The sequence below is a fragment of the Cynara cardunculus genome, assembly GCF_001531365.2.
Source record: "Cynara cardunculus var. scolymus isolate 2C chromosome LG 7, CcrdV1, whole genome shotgun sequence".
NCBI lineage: Eukaryota > Viridiplantae > Streptophyta > Magnoliopsida > Asterales > Asteraceae > Cynara > Cynara cardunculus.
In genome coordinates, this window is record NC_037534.1 from 10,802,338 (window position 1) to 10,818,883 (window position 16,546).

The 16,546-nt window shown below is 35.3% G+C and overlaps 2 protein-coding genes across 3 annotated transcripts; both read right to left on the reverse strand.

The window, feature by feature from the left end:
- Nucleotides 1–574: 574 nt before the first annotated feature.
- LOC112515605 (N-acylphosphatidylethanolamine synthase) lies at nucleotides 575–7,842 on the reverse strand. Of its 2 annotated transcripts, none has more exons than XM_025122505.1 (5): nucleotides 7,521–7,842; nucleotides 7,121–7,248; nucleotides 4,308–4,393; nucleotides 1,870–2,007; nucleotides 575–1,017 (listed from the first exon to the last, which is right to left on the reverse strand). In XM_025122505.1, exons 1-5 carry the CDS (start codon nucleotides 7,727–7,729, stop codon nucleotides 736–738), a joined length of 843 nt encoding a protein of 280 aa, XP_024978273.1. In that variant the 5' UTR covers nucleotides 7,730–7,842; the 3' UTR covers nucleotides 575–735. The 2 variants fall into 2 exon arrangements, with proteins under 2 accessions (XP_024978273.1, XP_024978274.1); XM_025122506.1 differs by having other exon boundaries at nucleotides 891–988.
- A 6,018-nt stretch (nucleotides 7,843–13,860) lies between these two features.
- Nucleotides 13,861–14,810, reverse strand: LOC112515775. Its single transcript, XM_025122702.1, has one exon. The coding sequence runs from the start codon at nucleotides 14,740–14,742 to the stop codon at nucleotides 14,134–14,136; it is 609 nt and encodes a 202-aa protein (XP_024978470.1). The 5' UTR covers nucleotides 14,743–14,810; the 3' UTR covers nucleotides 13,861–14,133.
- Nucleotides 14,811–16,546: the final 1,736 nt, after the last annotated feature.

Genomic DNA, 16,546 nt, shown 5'->3' on the forward strand with positions numbered 1-16,546 from the left:
CTTACAGACTTTAAACTAAAAAACACAACATTAATATCCAAAAATGAAATTTCTACCAATAACATTATTGAAAAGAAAAACAATATCGAATTTTAAAAGATACGTCTGTCTCTAAAATTTAAAAAAAAAATTGATGAAATTGAAAAAAAGTTAAATAAGTCCACTAACAATAGTCGGAGTTTTGGACTACATTAAGCAAGTCGAATTATTATTTGGAATTTTGGATTTGATTATTGACTGATTTCACAATTTTGTCAATTTAGATAGCGCGATCAATTGAGTAATGAAAACTAAAAACACAATGTCTTGGAGAACTTTTTAATTGGTCCGTAAAAGTTAAGCCTATAACATGAAAGCTAAATAATTAATACATGTGGACTTTTGACGGTCAGTTTGGTACAAACCGTTCAAAGAAATATTCAAACCATAGACCAGACCAAATTGAACGGCTTGGCTATTTCTCAGACTGGTCGTTCAAACCGCCAAAAACAATCGTTTATCATCAAATTTATGGTTAACTTTAAAGTTTTTTATAATATTGCGGTTATCATACCCTTTATTCAGAAGTAAATTAGATTGTTAAATAAAATAATTCACCTGAAAAGAGAGGCCCATTTTACACATTGGTTTCTTGAATAGTAAGTCCAAAATTGCAAGTACAGTTAATCAATAGTTCCCATAAGATGCATGTTTCATCAACAAAATGGGATCCAAAGGCATGAAGATTAAAAAGTTTCACACCTTTGGCTTCGTACCGAATGCTCGTAACCGCTCCATGACGGTTCGGATACGTTCTGAGATATCGATGTACAGGCATCTTTGTGCAGCCTCATCCATCCGCTCGATAGGCGGCCAACCTAGGCTCGGAAAAGGAGATAAGTTTCTAGAATTGGAAAGGGCCCTTTGCTTCAACTCGGCAATGTCGAATTCTATTGGCTCACCCACGGTTATCTTTATGTCCCTATTCCATAACGGGAAAGGAGGTCGCCTGCCAAACATATATTTTTCAGGCATCACCTGTTAAGGAATCGTGAGTAGAGTTAACTTGATAGAATTAGGTATTGATTTCCATCTAGGTGAAGAAAGTTGTACAAATAATACAACTATATAAGGTCGGAGCATATATGTTTCTTCGGTGCTAACTGAACTAAAAATTTAGTTTTGTTGTAGCATATCACACACTATTTCGCAAATAGGTTTTTTTACAAAAACAACTGCTCTACTTTTTGGGGAAGATAACAGGTATGTGTACATCTTACCCCTAGACTCCACCTCCGTATAGGATATACTGGGTTCTTCATGGAAATAGTCGCTCTACTATTTGGGCTAGAGTACAGCCATCTACTCGTATTTGCAGAAAATTACCACCAAGCTTCTATCACATTCTATGATTAGTTTTTACTTTGTGGGGGAGAGGGGGAGGATGATGCAATGCAATTATCTTTTCCTTAAACCAAGAGGCCTCTGGCCTAAAATTCTAGACAAAGGTTAATAAGTTACGATATCATTCAGATAGTTTATTCAGCACAACAAGCAGTAAGGAGTAAAATGGTCATTTATATCAGACAATGTATTCAGCACAACAAACAAACAAACAAACAATAATTTACCTTAATCCATACTAACCACTTAATCCATACAGGGCTCAATGAAAAAACAACAAAACAACCGCTTTTTTAGTCTGTCCTATCAGGCCAACAAGAGGATATGGTAAAAGCAGTAAGATCAACATTGGAAGATTTTGAGTTTCAAGGTCCGACTTAAATCTTATGGTGGTTGTATCAGATTCTTGCATCAAACATTTTCTGGTTTACCTATTATGGTTTCTTGGTGACATGGAAAAAAAGAAGAGAGAATGTAGGCATTTACCTTTTCGAAACCATGATGGATAATTGGCAAGACTATTGGGGTAACAGGGGCACGGGAAATGAGACTGGCAGTTCCCCACTTCAATCGTCTTATGGGTTCATCTTCTTGATAGACTTTTCCTTCAGGAAATGTATGTAGCTGTCCAAACAAATTGATAAAAGTCAGAGAAGCCATTGATGACAATTTCCTAAAAGATTCACCGTCTTGTATCCTATATCACTTTTACACCTTGTAAAACAAATAGATCCATATAAAGTTACTCTCACCAAAGTAGGGAAAGCCGGCCGAATGTAACTATATACATTAAAAAACAAAATATCAAAAATTTCATATCAAGGATTAAGTTGCATCAAAGATACTGATCTGGTTGGTATAAGAACAAACAGAGTTCAACCAACATTTTTCAGAAAAGGTCGAGCATGAAAATTAGACAATAAGCAGCACCTAAACTAACAAAATAAACCAAACCAAACAACACAAACCCAATATATCCCACACCGAGGTAGGGTCTGGGAAAGTTAGGAATTAGCTATTTCCATGAAGACCCCCGACTTGCAAAAAAAAAAATGAACTCCTAAAACCAGTGAAGAGAAAAATAAAATCAGTAAATGAAACATGTCATAGTTTCCAATCTGCTTGAAGAAGATCAATGCCTAAAATACGAAGCCTAAGCAGAGTGACAGCAATATCTTGATTAAAGTTAACTACATACTTCGTACCAAGTAGAATTTTACCCAATAACAGGAAAACTTGCCTAAGAAAAGAAGGCTGACATTAGGGGTTCAAGTCTGATGAGCAAAACTATCAGAACCAAAGATTAAACATAGCATAATACATAGACAAACAAAAAATATGGTCTGTGTAGCAATGGCTAGTGCTTCAAAGGCTCACACATCGAGGTCGCAAAGAGAGGGTTTCCTATGGAAGGCTTGAGGTTTAGGGTTCAAGCAAGAATAATGACTTAGGGTATGGGTCAAGCAAAGATCATAACTAGCATGGGTATGGAACCACATAATGGGAAGGTGAACTAGAAATCATTTAATGGTATGTGATGAGGTAGCAAATTTCAAAAGGGGTCTAGAGAGGAAAACAACCAACAAATGCAGCTATTAACCATGGTTGATTGTTGTTGATGGTTAGAACATATTATAGGGGCTAGGATTTTAGGACTTAAAATTACACATCTACGATACCGTTTAGGGTTATTCAGATGTGTTATTCACTTAGGGAATACCTTTTAATACAAGATATACTTTTGGCAGACATTTAAGAACATAACAAGTGTCTACCATCCATGTGATAACAACATCCCCTACATGTTGTTAGGGTTTGAAACTTGACTGGCATCTGCTAAGAAACAGTACAACTTCCCAGACTGTTGAACTACATGTGGACACTTAGCTGCAGCGATCACATAATTCCATGTAAGAGAAACTCCATTATTTTATATGTTCCACCAGATGTACCAACCAACTTTTTTCTAGTATTTTATGTAATCCCTCGAGTTAAGCTGATCTTGTAGTCTGATAAAGGTCCTTGGGGGATCTTTCGGAGAACAGCATTCAAGTATGTGATAGGAGGAGAAGCAAATAAATGTTAAAAGTGGAGGACCTGTCTTGCAGAAGTATCAAATAGCAAATAGCAGCCAAGTGGGAACAAAGCTTGTAACAACTTGAAAGCCAAAATACAATCGGGAAAAGGAATTGCATTAAATCGTAAAGGTTACTCCACATGTAAAAGCATAAATCACTTGGAAAAATAAATCCATGGATTTAAAGAAGTTGGAGGGGTCATTCTGCTTTCTTGACAATTGCAAGAGGTATAATCCCTCAATTCAATGTGCGAAAATATTGTATTTATCAACTCAACTTGTAAGGCACATCACATGTGATTTTAGCAACTGCTATAGCTTGGTCGACATTGTTGCATACAGTGGACTAACCATCCTCGTCCAGTCATCCTGTGATGTTGACACTTGTCGTTGACGGTTTTTTCATGGTTGTATTAATAGTCCAATCATTATTTAGTTAAGGATTGTCTAATGACACAGAAACAACCCCCACCGTGCAACCCCAGGCCACCCCAACTAAGGCATGAAACTCTAGATGATCTTTGGTTGTGAATATATCGTAATTTCCGACAACATGAACAACTCAATAGTAAGGATTGCATTCAATGAGCATTCCAAGTCCCGCTTCCAAATCTGGTGGACTAAATGGTAAAGCTAACAAGTAGACAAAAATAGAACCAAAAAAAGAAACTAAAAAGATTTAGATGGCCAACTGATCTCAAGAAACGCTTAGAATACAAAATAAACACTCGAAAGGCCGAAAAATGGAGAACCAATAATAGTCCCACATAAAACTATAAATAACTGTAATATTTAGGAATGAGCTCAAGAATTTGGAAGCAAAATTACAGATATATAGAGGAAGTACCCATTCACCAGTACTTAACAGATCAAGAGCTTCAGACATGTGTTCTTGATAAATTCCACCACCCCTGGTAATTGGTATGCATTTCCCTGCAGATGTTACCGTTTTAAAGGCAGAGTAAGATGACAAGTCAAGAAAATAACAGATAGATGTATGTACTGAAAAGCAAATGTAAAGCACATGATATCACAGCAATGATAAATGATCACTTCCACAACCAACTACTTTCTTTCCAAGAACCATAATCTGAGGACATATATGAATTTTGCCATAAAGAATTAAATGCCAAGTTATATGGTCATTCAGGCAGTATCCGACTAATAAGCATGGAGTAGAAGATATATTCAGTTACAAACTCAATAATATGGAATTGTTTGTTGCATACAACTCAATATATTGTTGGTAGTAAAACTTGCACTTATGATTCACTTGTCAACTTGGATTTCATGCAAGCACCACACACACATACATATTATATAGATTTGCCGCCTTAAGCCACACCATGGCCTCGCCATAACTCCTAAGGCTTGAGGCTTGACCTCGCCGCCACGCCTCGCCACACGCCATTTAGAACCTTGGTTTTGAGACCAATGGCAGCAAAGAAAGTTGACAAATTGATAGAAAGATTAGGGAGGGAAATTAGAGAGTTGAGATCCACGATGTTGACCCTGTTCATCAGAATGGACAAACAACCGCTTCAATGGTGAAGTTTTTATGGAAAATTGACGAGACCCAGATTGGACAAGCTGGAGTAACAGGTGAAAAGGACCGACAGAGGGGGACAATGTTCCCCTGGGATTGAGAGGACGAGGGGCAGTAGAGAAGATATTTGGCTGAAGCTGCAACAAGGGAAATGGAATAATACTAGAAGGCAACTGTGACGAAGATGGCATTGTCCAATCCTTTTGGTTTCCGATTTATAGGGCCGGCATGACTACTCAGCAAGAGGAAGACAGGAAGGGTTCCTCATCCGCATCCATTAGCAATTAAAATTGGAATGTCAAGACAAGCCAAAAAAATAAATCCATACAACCTCAATTACAAGGGAAATGGTTTATAGTTTACCAAGAATACTATATTTTAGCTACATGTTCATAATTCAATTGCATAAGATGCTAGTAAACTTAAACTAGTATCATCTTTATTTTATTCTATCACCTTATTCTTGTAGGAGCATTTGGTAAAGTTTTTTGATGGATTTTCTATTGATTCTGTTCCAGGATTTATGAGGTGTTTGATGAAAGATACAAAATAAATATGGCTACTGTGGACAAAGAATATGACTACATTCATTTTCATTTTTTCCTTCTTCTTGTCATTCCAATTATATGACAATTGATGCATAAGCAAGTGTGGGAGCCAAAAGTAATCACATGGACTAAATAGGGCCGGAAAACCGATAGTCTTTGACTCTCTTCCAACATATCAGATTTCTATAGCATATTCCTTTTTCACATATGTCTTGAGCATTTCCAACCAAAATGACAGGTCTTAACACATTTACATAAAGACAGTAAGACACATTAAATTATATAAAGAACACAATGGACATACAAAAACACACGAAATATCATGAAGGTCAGTTTTCAATCCTTTATCACGAACCAAAGTTAGGATATCAACAAACCTTATTATCCAAAGCTAGTTGGAGTAAGCTAAAAAGGATAAAAAATCATGTAACGGTGAAATTCAAAAGCAATCATAAAATGGTAAGCCCTTTAGGATTCTGATAAATAAATGGTGTCCTTCAAGGCACTGTTATTTAAGTTCAGCTCCTTTGCCATACTCCTCCCTTCATGTCAATCCTGGCCGACATCCATCTTCCTTAACAATCTCATCTTGGTACAAAGATGTTATACCCTAAGTATGGAAGTCAACTGGTAAATTTTGGTAGGCGGTTAGTAGAGTTGGCGGGCTCGAAGATAGTATAAATAAAGTAGTGGGATATCAGTTTAGGGTATTCTGTTTTGTGAATTGAGTTGAGCGGAAACCGTTTGGGAGAGTCCCAGGCCTCTCGAAAGCCTGTGGAGATTGAAATCATTCAGCAAATTCAAGTAATCCAACCGATTTACCAATAGTGTACAGCAAAATATCCTCTTATAGTCGGTGCATTCAAAGCTAGCTCTATGTTGGAGATGACCAAACCATCTCAATTTGTTGCCTCAGCTCCTAGTCCTAGGTGAGAAGTGATTATTGGCATATTAATTAAAAAAGTTTTTCATGTTCCATTTTCACGGGAACAACTAGATACATTGCACCAGCTTGCAAGGCCAAACACATGTATTGCTTCATTCTAACTTGGCACAGGCTAAGAATACACAGGCAAATCCTCAAATATGTATAACGGGACATCCTAAGAAAGCCAGTATAGCAAGAGAAAGCAAAAGAAAGTCTACTCAGAGGAAGCAAAGTTTACATACACATGAATAGACTTTATGTATCATGTTGAGTTTCATGTATGATGGAAAACAATTCCTCTTTCTAACTCCTTCTCAAAGATAAATTTTCAAATTTTATTATTAATATTGGTGCATAAAGCTCCTGTCATTAGGAAATCTGGTATGGATGGAGTTCCCCTGAGTTGAGCTGCTCCATTTTTGTATCACGTTTTTTTCTAAATTTTAGAAATGAATTGGAAATTTGTACATCATTTCATGGCTTAGATTGTTAGTGTTATTCAAATTTTATTTTGAAGATATTATCATTCAAGGGGATACACTAAGGAGTGAGATAGTAACAGTTAAGAATTCGACAACGTAAGCATCAAGAAATTATAGAACTTTGAAAATGTACCAAATAAGCAAATTGTCACACACCAAGCCGGAAAAAGTATGAAAAAACCGTATTTTTGAAGCAAATGTCTTCAGCAGCTAGTACCCATCGTTGCAGGTTTGCATCACATGTTGGGAAACCTTTAAATCCCCACATAACCGGGTCATCCAACCTGTAATGGTTAACATTAATAAGAGAATAACTGAGTAAGAATATATCACAACAGAATGATCAACAAAGCTCACAATTTGCAGAAGCTTAACAAAAATACAAGAGATAGTAATGGCATTCCGTAATTTTAAGATCAAAACAAGGTTTCTCTAACTGACATTTCTGATATACACAAGCAAACGTCGGAAAACCTTATTCAGTCAAATACAAGCCTAACTTCATTCAGATCATCAAACTGAAGAGAAGTAAAGAAATAGAGACTGAATAACTGACGTAGACATGTGATTGCTGACGGTGATGAGAGGAACACCGGGAGGTCGAGATCTGACGAGGCGAAGGAGAGTGTCTGCGTTGTGAACGGAAGTAGAGTTGAGAAGAATTGCAACCGCTTTCGCGAATGTTCCGACGGCCATTATCACCGTCTTCCTTGGTAATCCTCCCAAGTGATCTGCCCTACCTGCCCACTCCATATTCCGCCCCATAACTCTTTGCTGACGACACCACCACCTCTGCCTCTGCCAGCCGCCGCCGCCGCTTCAGACCAGAAATACAGGGAAACAAATTCAGACAAAAATAAATCGAGTATATGCAGCAGCCATGAAAGGGGTCTGGAAGTATTTATGGTTCGTTATGTCACTGCTGAAACCGGAGGGTTTTTTTAATGAGTTCGGTGGAAGAAGAAAACCTCACAAAATATGTCTTAATTTTTGAAGTAAATTACGTTTTTGGTCCTTATGGTTTGATAACAAGTGCAGTTTTTTACCTATGGTTTTGAAATTGCGGGTTTTTGTCTCTATTCCAATTTATTTCTATTTCCGTTCGTAAGGCACCATTTTTAAGTATGAAAGGAAAATAAATTGTAAGCCATAGATACAAAAATAACAATAAATTTTAAATCATAAAGTATGGAAATGGTAATAAATTTTAATTCATAAGAATGAAAATCATAATTTTAAAATTGTAAGGATGAAAATAGAAAATATTTATCGGGCTATGGAGACTAAAAACGTAATTTACTCTTAATTTGATGGACATTTTTTTAGTAAACTACATAAATGGTCCTTTTATTATGCTTATATTTTGAATTTGCTTCCTAAAATTAATAAGTATATACTAATAGTCCTTATTTTATATATTTTTGTAGAGTAAACTATAAATTTGGTCTATGTTGTTTGTCGAACATTTTTTGTCTTTACAATTATCAAACTACAAAAAGACGAAAATACCCCTTATTTAATGAAGTTTTGTTAATGGTTGTTAGAGGGGGGAACAAATCCATGCATATTTACAAACCATGATGACCATCTTGTAATTTCCAAATTGTGTGGACAAGAAATGTTATTTTCTTCCATATTGTAGGTCATAGTCATAAGCATGTAGTAGACACGTCAGTACTATTACAATCAACTTCCAGTAAATCAGTTATACTTTTCTTCGATTGATTTTGAAATGAATCAACTGGAGTTCTAACATCAGTAGAGTCCTCCTTGCCAGCCTTTCCATATATCTTGTCCACATCACATGGTTGTGTCAAAAAAGAGACAATTATATGTTCTTTTAATTTGGATGACCAGTACAAAGTATGCTAGTCTCATATCTTTCGTGTCAAATTTTCAAAATTTATAAGGTATGATGTCATGTTTCATTATTTCTTATGTTCACCCTTTTGAAGGTTATCAGTATCTCATTCGTCATCAGTATCTAAGTCATCAGATTGAGGTTTGAGGCGAGTACGTGGTGTTACTATGTGAATATTACCATGTTGAGCATAAATTTTGTTGAATGTTTCAACATGTTCACCACCAAGGTCACTTTGATTATCAGTCTTTTGCTTATAGAGTTTCCAGTTAACATTTCAAATGGATTAAAAAGAAAAATCAAAGTTAAGAATGTAGAAGGTTGATCGTCCTAAAAACATCGTCAAACTAGTAGGAAATTAGAGTTTAAGTGCTTAAATTCGATTGTCAAATGACGATTGAAGGTATATTTCTAACTGTTCTATTAGATTTCCATATGAGTTTGATCAGACCTCGATTTCCCATTATTTAGTCCGTGCGTCACAAGCCAAATAGCGTTTGTAGAATGATGAATCTCAACAACTACTGTTGTCAAGGTGGGTGGTTCCGAACCCTATGTCTTTTACTCCATAACCAAATCACTTGAAACTCAGTGACAACATAAATATCATAAATCTAAAGAGTTCAGGAAAATAAATTTGTACCATGATTTAAGGGGTATTTAGGATTGCTTATAAAAGCTGGTTTTTAACTTATTTCAGTCTGGTACCGATGATAAGTTGTTTTCTTGTGTTTGGATAAGAAAAAAAAACTGCTTATACCGGTGCCAAACCAGTAATAAGCTGTTTTTGATAAGTTAATTCTTCCTGACTTATGAAAAACTGTTTATTACCAGTTTACAATTTTAACCATGCTTTATTTAACTCCGGTTTGATACCACATAAGTTAATAAGCATTTTTACAAAAAAAAACATAAGTTGTTTTAAATAAGCAATCCCAAACACCCCCTAAAAGTGGTTTGGACAACTTTTTCTGTACGGAATCAAAGTAATCTTGATAGAATATACTCCACTGTGACATTATTCTTTTAAGATAGAGCATGGACCATTTTTACAAGCAAGAAAACCTTACTAAACTCTAATACTCAAACCATACTTGGCCAGACGTATCCAGTATATCTGACGTGAAAGTAAATTGTATACAAATCTGTCTCGAGGCAGAGAAGGTGTTCTTGTAAAAATCTCTGACTTCCAACAAAGTTTAACATATGAATCTTTGGAAAGTTGGAAATGGGTCGGTCTATCTTCTTGAGTCACTTGAAGAGGCAGAGCCAGATAGAACTTATTTAACATATAATAACTGTAAAATACTTCAATCTACATGAAATATGGAACGGAACCCTTTGAATCTCTTACGGGAATATTGGGAAAGAAAATGACGTTTTTACTTAAATTATCACACAATTAAGATGTACAAAGGTGGATATACCATAAAGGCTTTGCATACCTGATCTGGATATTACAAATCACTACTGATGTTATTTGGTTTAGCAAATGCGCTAGTTTTTATAAATTTGATCGACATGGTACATATGTTTGCGATTGTTTCTAAAGATGATGTTCTAATTTATTCTAAGCATATGACTACCATTGACTACTGTTAAATTCAGTGAGAAAAGAGAAGTTGTATACAAAGTTCTCCATGTGTGAATGTTGGCTTCGAGAGACCCAATTTTGATCCATACACGGGATAAAGATGGAATGAAATTAGATCTTTCGAGGTTTAACCCTCCAAGACCATTGAGACGTATGTAGTTTTATGGGTCCAACCGTGAATTATAAAAGATTCATTTAATACTTCTTTCAGTTACCACATAGTTTTTACTCTCTAAGAAAAAATGTAAGGTTTCAAGTGAGACCCGATAAAGATCTCAGATCTTCAAAGTTTCAGAAAGAAAAGTCAGTCATGTTTAGATTTAACTAAAGGTTCAAAAGGGTATATAAGGATTAAAATATATTATGATATATAACTATAATTATGAATGATAAGTTAGCATATGAATAAGAGTCGGAAGTTCAATTTGGACAGAAAAATTAACAAGCAATGGTGCACCTTTAGTTGAGACCCAATGAAAGTTTCATACACGACCAAAACTTAGATGGGGACCCAAAGGAAAAATAATCAAACCAAACATATAGATATTTTCTACTCAAAAGTTGAGATGACCAAAATGGTTTTGATCTGATTGGTATTGGGTACGATTGATGGTTTGGGACAGGTTATAAGTTTTATGGAAATTCTATGTTAATGTCTTGAGATTGATTATGCATATGACCGGTTTGTTAAAAAAAATCAAGTTTTTATAAATTGTAAATACAAGTTTTTAAAGTTGTTTTTTTTTTAAGTTTTAAGTAAATTTAATATTTAAAGTGCATTTAAAAACTCAATTTCTAATATAATTGTTATAAAACTTGTATAACATTTTCATGTATTTTTTTTAAATATATATATATATATCTATCGATCGAGATGGAAGCAACATTAAGTTCATTACTTGATTCAAATTATAACCTATTTTGTTCCGGTTCTTAACATATTTTTAAATCTTTATACAATAAAATAATTTATTATTAGTTATGAATTCTCATAATGGAAATCAAATCTAAAACCTTTATAAGTTGGGTTTGTAAGTTGTTTTATGATTAGGCATGAAAACCTCATAAAATCCTATTAAAAAAACAACAATATCACTGATATTAATAGTAATAACAAGAGTGATAATGTGAATAATACTAATAATAATGTAATTATCAATATTATTAACATTATGTAAAAAGCATTTAATAATAACAATATCAAACACAATAATACTATTAATTAATTTTGAATATTTTATTATTATTATTATTATTAATAATAATTAATAATTAGGAATGATCCAAGAATCGTCCTCAGTTTTCATTCAGATATTATCCTTCTCATTTCCTCTTTCTCCTTCCCTCAAACCAAACTCACAATCATCCTATAAGAAGTAAAAATAACAATAAAAACAAATCCGCTTATACACACCTTGACCGATCCTATAAGACGTAAATATAACAATAAAACTAAATCCGCTTATACGCACCTTGAGCGATCCTATAAGACATAAATATAACAATAAAAGTAAATACGCACCTTAACTGATCCTATAAGACGTAAATATAACAATAAAAATAAATCCGCTTATACGCACGCACCTTAACTGAGCCTATAAGACGCAAATATAACAATAAAAGTAAATCTGCTTATACGCACCTTAACTGATCCTATAAGACGTAAATATAACAATAAAACTAAACCAACTTATACGCACCTTAACTGATACTATAAGACATAAATATAACAATAAAAATGAATGCCCAATAACCCGGAAAGACTCCTTACAAAACATTATACCCGTCTCTTGTTGAAAAATAGAACACAAGACTTTTCTTTTTTCTCCTTTTGACAAAGGGGGTATGCAATAAAGAAAGAATCTTGATAACCCACCTATTTCATATCAAAAGAAAAGAACCTGCAAATGAAAATGATGATATACTATGGACCCTAAAGAGTTATATATGATTGAACTAAGATGATTAAACTTCCAAAAAAGATCAATCAATAGAAACCATGTGATATCATTTCAGTTGCGATCATCAAATTAACGCAAAACACAATCAAGATCTCAACCATAACACAGGAATCAATAGATTGACACGATGAATGGTGCAACACCAATAGACCCTAAACTTCAGGAGAAAGAGTAACACACGTTGACCTAAAAGTATTTGCCAAAATTTCCACAAGAGTAATAATAGAAACCATGTCACACATCAATTACACCAAAAAAGACGACTGCCTAATACTACTATTAGGTTTGCTCCTCATTAGTCACCAGCTCGGGTCCCCTTTTGGTCACCGGAGGTTTTCCTAAAGTGGGTTCAAATGAGAACCACAAATATTTTGAGAACCATGGAACCAACTATTACATGAATTGTTCATGATGAATAATCTTGAATATAATGCATTTTCATTGTTAATGGTATTCATGATGAATGATCCTAAAATACAATTTAATGTTATTCATCATTAATAATTAATGAATTGTTGGTTCCCCGTTTCTCAAAATATTTATGATTCTCATTTGAACTATTGTTAACTTCAGGATCCCATGGGATTAGTCTAGGCATACTTAGGCTGGCCCAAATACCCATGGTTATAAAAAGAACACTACAATTGTTGTCATTAAATTACATAGCACAAACATCAAATCTATCAACCAAAACATAGGAATTAATAGGATATGTAGCTCTCACATTATGTTGATAAATATGCAAACTCTTTTAACTTTATACACTAGAAGTTCAAGAAGAAGAGTATCACATGTTGAATTAAGATATATACCAAAAATTTCTATAAGAAGAGTAATAGAAGCCATGTGGCATCATTTACACAAAAAAAAAAGAGAGGACTGCCTAATACTACCCTTGTTGTCATTGAACACAGACAAACACCAAGATTAAACCAAAACATAGGAATTTATAGATAGCAACTCTAACTTCGTATTATATGATCATCTGCCAACCAGAAGAAAAGCTGTTTCTTTTTTGTTCCATCCTAAAGAATCATCAGATTCATACACTAATGTCTCTGAAGAGACTTTTAATTCACATCCTATCATCCTAAGAACATCCACACCGATCTAGCCCATTTCTAACACATGAGTAACACTCCACATGCATACTCGATCTCCAAAAGACCACTTCCATACTCAATCTCCACACCATATGAGTAGAACTTCTCAACTCAACAACATTATCAACAAGTTAAGTTAAAAGAAACTTATATAACAGTAATAACACCATGATACTGCCTTAAATGAATTGGTAAACTCAATAAGTTACTTCCTAAAAGCCATATCAATTGACTTAAATCAACTTTATGGTTATATCGAAAGCCCTCAATTTGAGATGAACCCAATTGACATAATCAATCTAGAATAGAAAAGCCATTTGGGTTAATACAAACAACAGTGATAGCCATCCTGGAAACAAGTTAGTATAGAAAGAACAAGAAACATCAAATTCTTTGCTGGTACCATCATAACATGTAACAGAAGGAGGAAACGTAAGCCAATACCCATAAAACGTTTACAGAACACAGCAATCCCAAATTCACACGCAATACAAAAGAACTATGGAATTCCAGAATTATCATAACACCAGAAATTCAACATTACGATATTAGTAAGTAGTAAACAGCAGGGAGAATAGACAAGAAAAACACCATGTTTGAAAATCGAAAAAGACTTACTAAAAGCAGACACCCCCAAATTTTTGCTTCATTCATTTCATTGCAGCAACTTCATCGGCAGTAGGAGGCACAGGTTTAGCAGCGGCAGGGACAGCGACGTAACCCTTGTTGATGGATCTAACGTCATTCTCTTCGTCATCGCTCTCCTCATCGGAATCCGCGCCAAAATCGAAGCGCCTAGGAGCGAACAGGGACCAGATTAAGTACATGGTAGCGGCGGTGAGTGCCCCACATCCAACGCCAAAGAGTAAGGCGCCAACAATACTCATGATATCCATGGTACGTTCACGAATCGATGTCTTAACAGAGGAAGCAGCGGAATAATAGGGTTCTGACGAGACGACATCATTAGATGATGATGATTCGATGGTGCGATCAAAGAAGATAGGGCGGGGGAGGGATCTGGTACGATGGAATTGACGAATTTCGGTTACGAAGAAGGTAAGACGTGGGGAATTGTTGGGGTTCCGAAGAAGATGGAAATTAGGTTTTGGGAGAAGTTGATCATCGGTGGGGTAGTGAGAGGAGGAGGATGAAGTGATGAAGAAGATGGTTTTGCAAGGTCTTGCGGTGGCGGAGATTGCGCAGACAGCGATGAGGATGGAGAAGAGGAGGAGGGCGGAGGCGGTGGTGGTCGCCATGGATGGGAGAGAGAATTGAGATGGAAGAAATTTGGGGGAAAGAATCAAAGGAATTGATTGGATACGGAGAGTCTACGGTGAGGCGGGGATGAATTTACGGTCACGTCACCAACAAACTTTTTTTATATAAACCAAACCATTTAAGACATCAAATTAAATTAAAAGCAGTAAAAATAGAATCCGCATATGATTCCCCTTTTCGAATAAATATTCCACTAATTTGTATTTTGTTGCGTTTTGGGTCCTTATTTTTGACGGCGTTTAACTTCGATCTGTTAACTTAAGGGTATTTTAGTCATTTTACTATGTTTTTATCCTTGATTTTTTTTGTCTTTTTTTCATATTTAAGTATACATTATGTGTATACAATATACACATGGTGACACAGGCATGTAGATACCGCCCACCTCCTCTTTCCTCTCACAGCCTTCTTTCGGCCACCAGTGAATTAGTGAGCAATCATCCGCTCTCCTAACATCGTAAGACTTTCCCAATCGCTCCACACAACACGAGGCCAAACCTACACCTCATGACGGTTGAATGCCTGTGAAATTGGATCATCTTCCTTTAACACGTGGCTGGAAAAAAAAGCAATGCACCGAAAATGATCAAAAACTTGGAAAATTTTGGATTCAATAGGAGGGGTGGTTGTTTAGCACCAACAGGGGTCACATAAGGCTTATTGTTTGGATGATTTATAATCTAGTAAACATGTTTACGGGTTAATATTCACTGAAAATTATGGAAAATGGAAACTATGAGGGGAGTGAAAGGGAGATGAAGAGGTTTGCAAGGGCATGTTGTATGTATTTTTTCTGGGTCTCCAAGAGTGTGCGTGTGCGTGATTTACGGGTCTGCAAAAGAGCGTGTGCTAGTGTTTTTTGGGTCTACATGGATGTGTATATGTTTTCCGGGTTTGCAATAGTAGATGTGTGTGTGTGGGTCACAAGGACCTTGAGGTAGGATGAAAATGATGGGTAGGGGAAGAAAGGGGTGAGGATAAGATACGTGGAAGGTTCCAATCAAGAATCTTTTTTTCAATTTCTTAAAAAAAATAAGGTAAAGAGGTCAATTAATCGAATTGTCTTTGTATTAACAGATTGGAGTTAACTTTGTTAGGGATATGGACCTAGAACGAAACGGAATGCAAACCATAGAGACGCTCAAGGTGCTTATTTTGAAAGAGGGTCCATATCTAGATTATGGGCAAACCACAGGGATCTACTGTGTAATTTACTCAGTTAAAAATGAAGAAAAATAAGAGTATATTACAAATAGAGTCCCTGTGGTTATATGAAAGTTATAGATTAGATCCCTTAAAATTATTTTTTATGGATCAAGCATATGTGAGTAGTGATGGCCAAAATGGCCCGACCCGGCCCAGGACCGCCGGAGAACCGGGACCGGTAATGACCGGTTTATAGGACCGAAATTTGGGAGCAGTTATGGATTTGGGGTGTTTCGTAGGACCGGGACCGACCGAGACCGGTTATGGGATCAGTTATGGATCGGCCCGACCCGATTTTTAAAAAAATGTAGCTATTTTTTTTAAATGTAGCCTTTTTTTTTTGCCCTTTTTTTGTATTTTTTTTTCTTTTTAAACACTATATATAGGTGTCTTGGTTGAGGGATTTACATACCAAGTTCTCGATTCGTAAAAAACGCAAAAAAAAAAAACGTTTACAATTATCGGTTTATCGCTATATTTTGTAAGACAATGCAGTTTTAATTATAATAAAAAAACATTTTTAAAGTGTATTTGAATGACCCAATTGCAAATTTTATAATGTATTAAAAAATATAT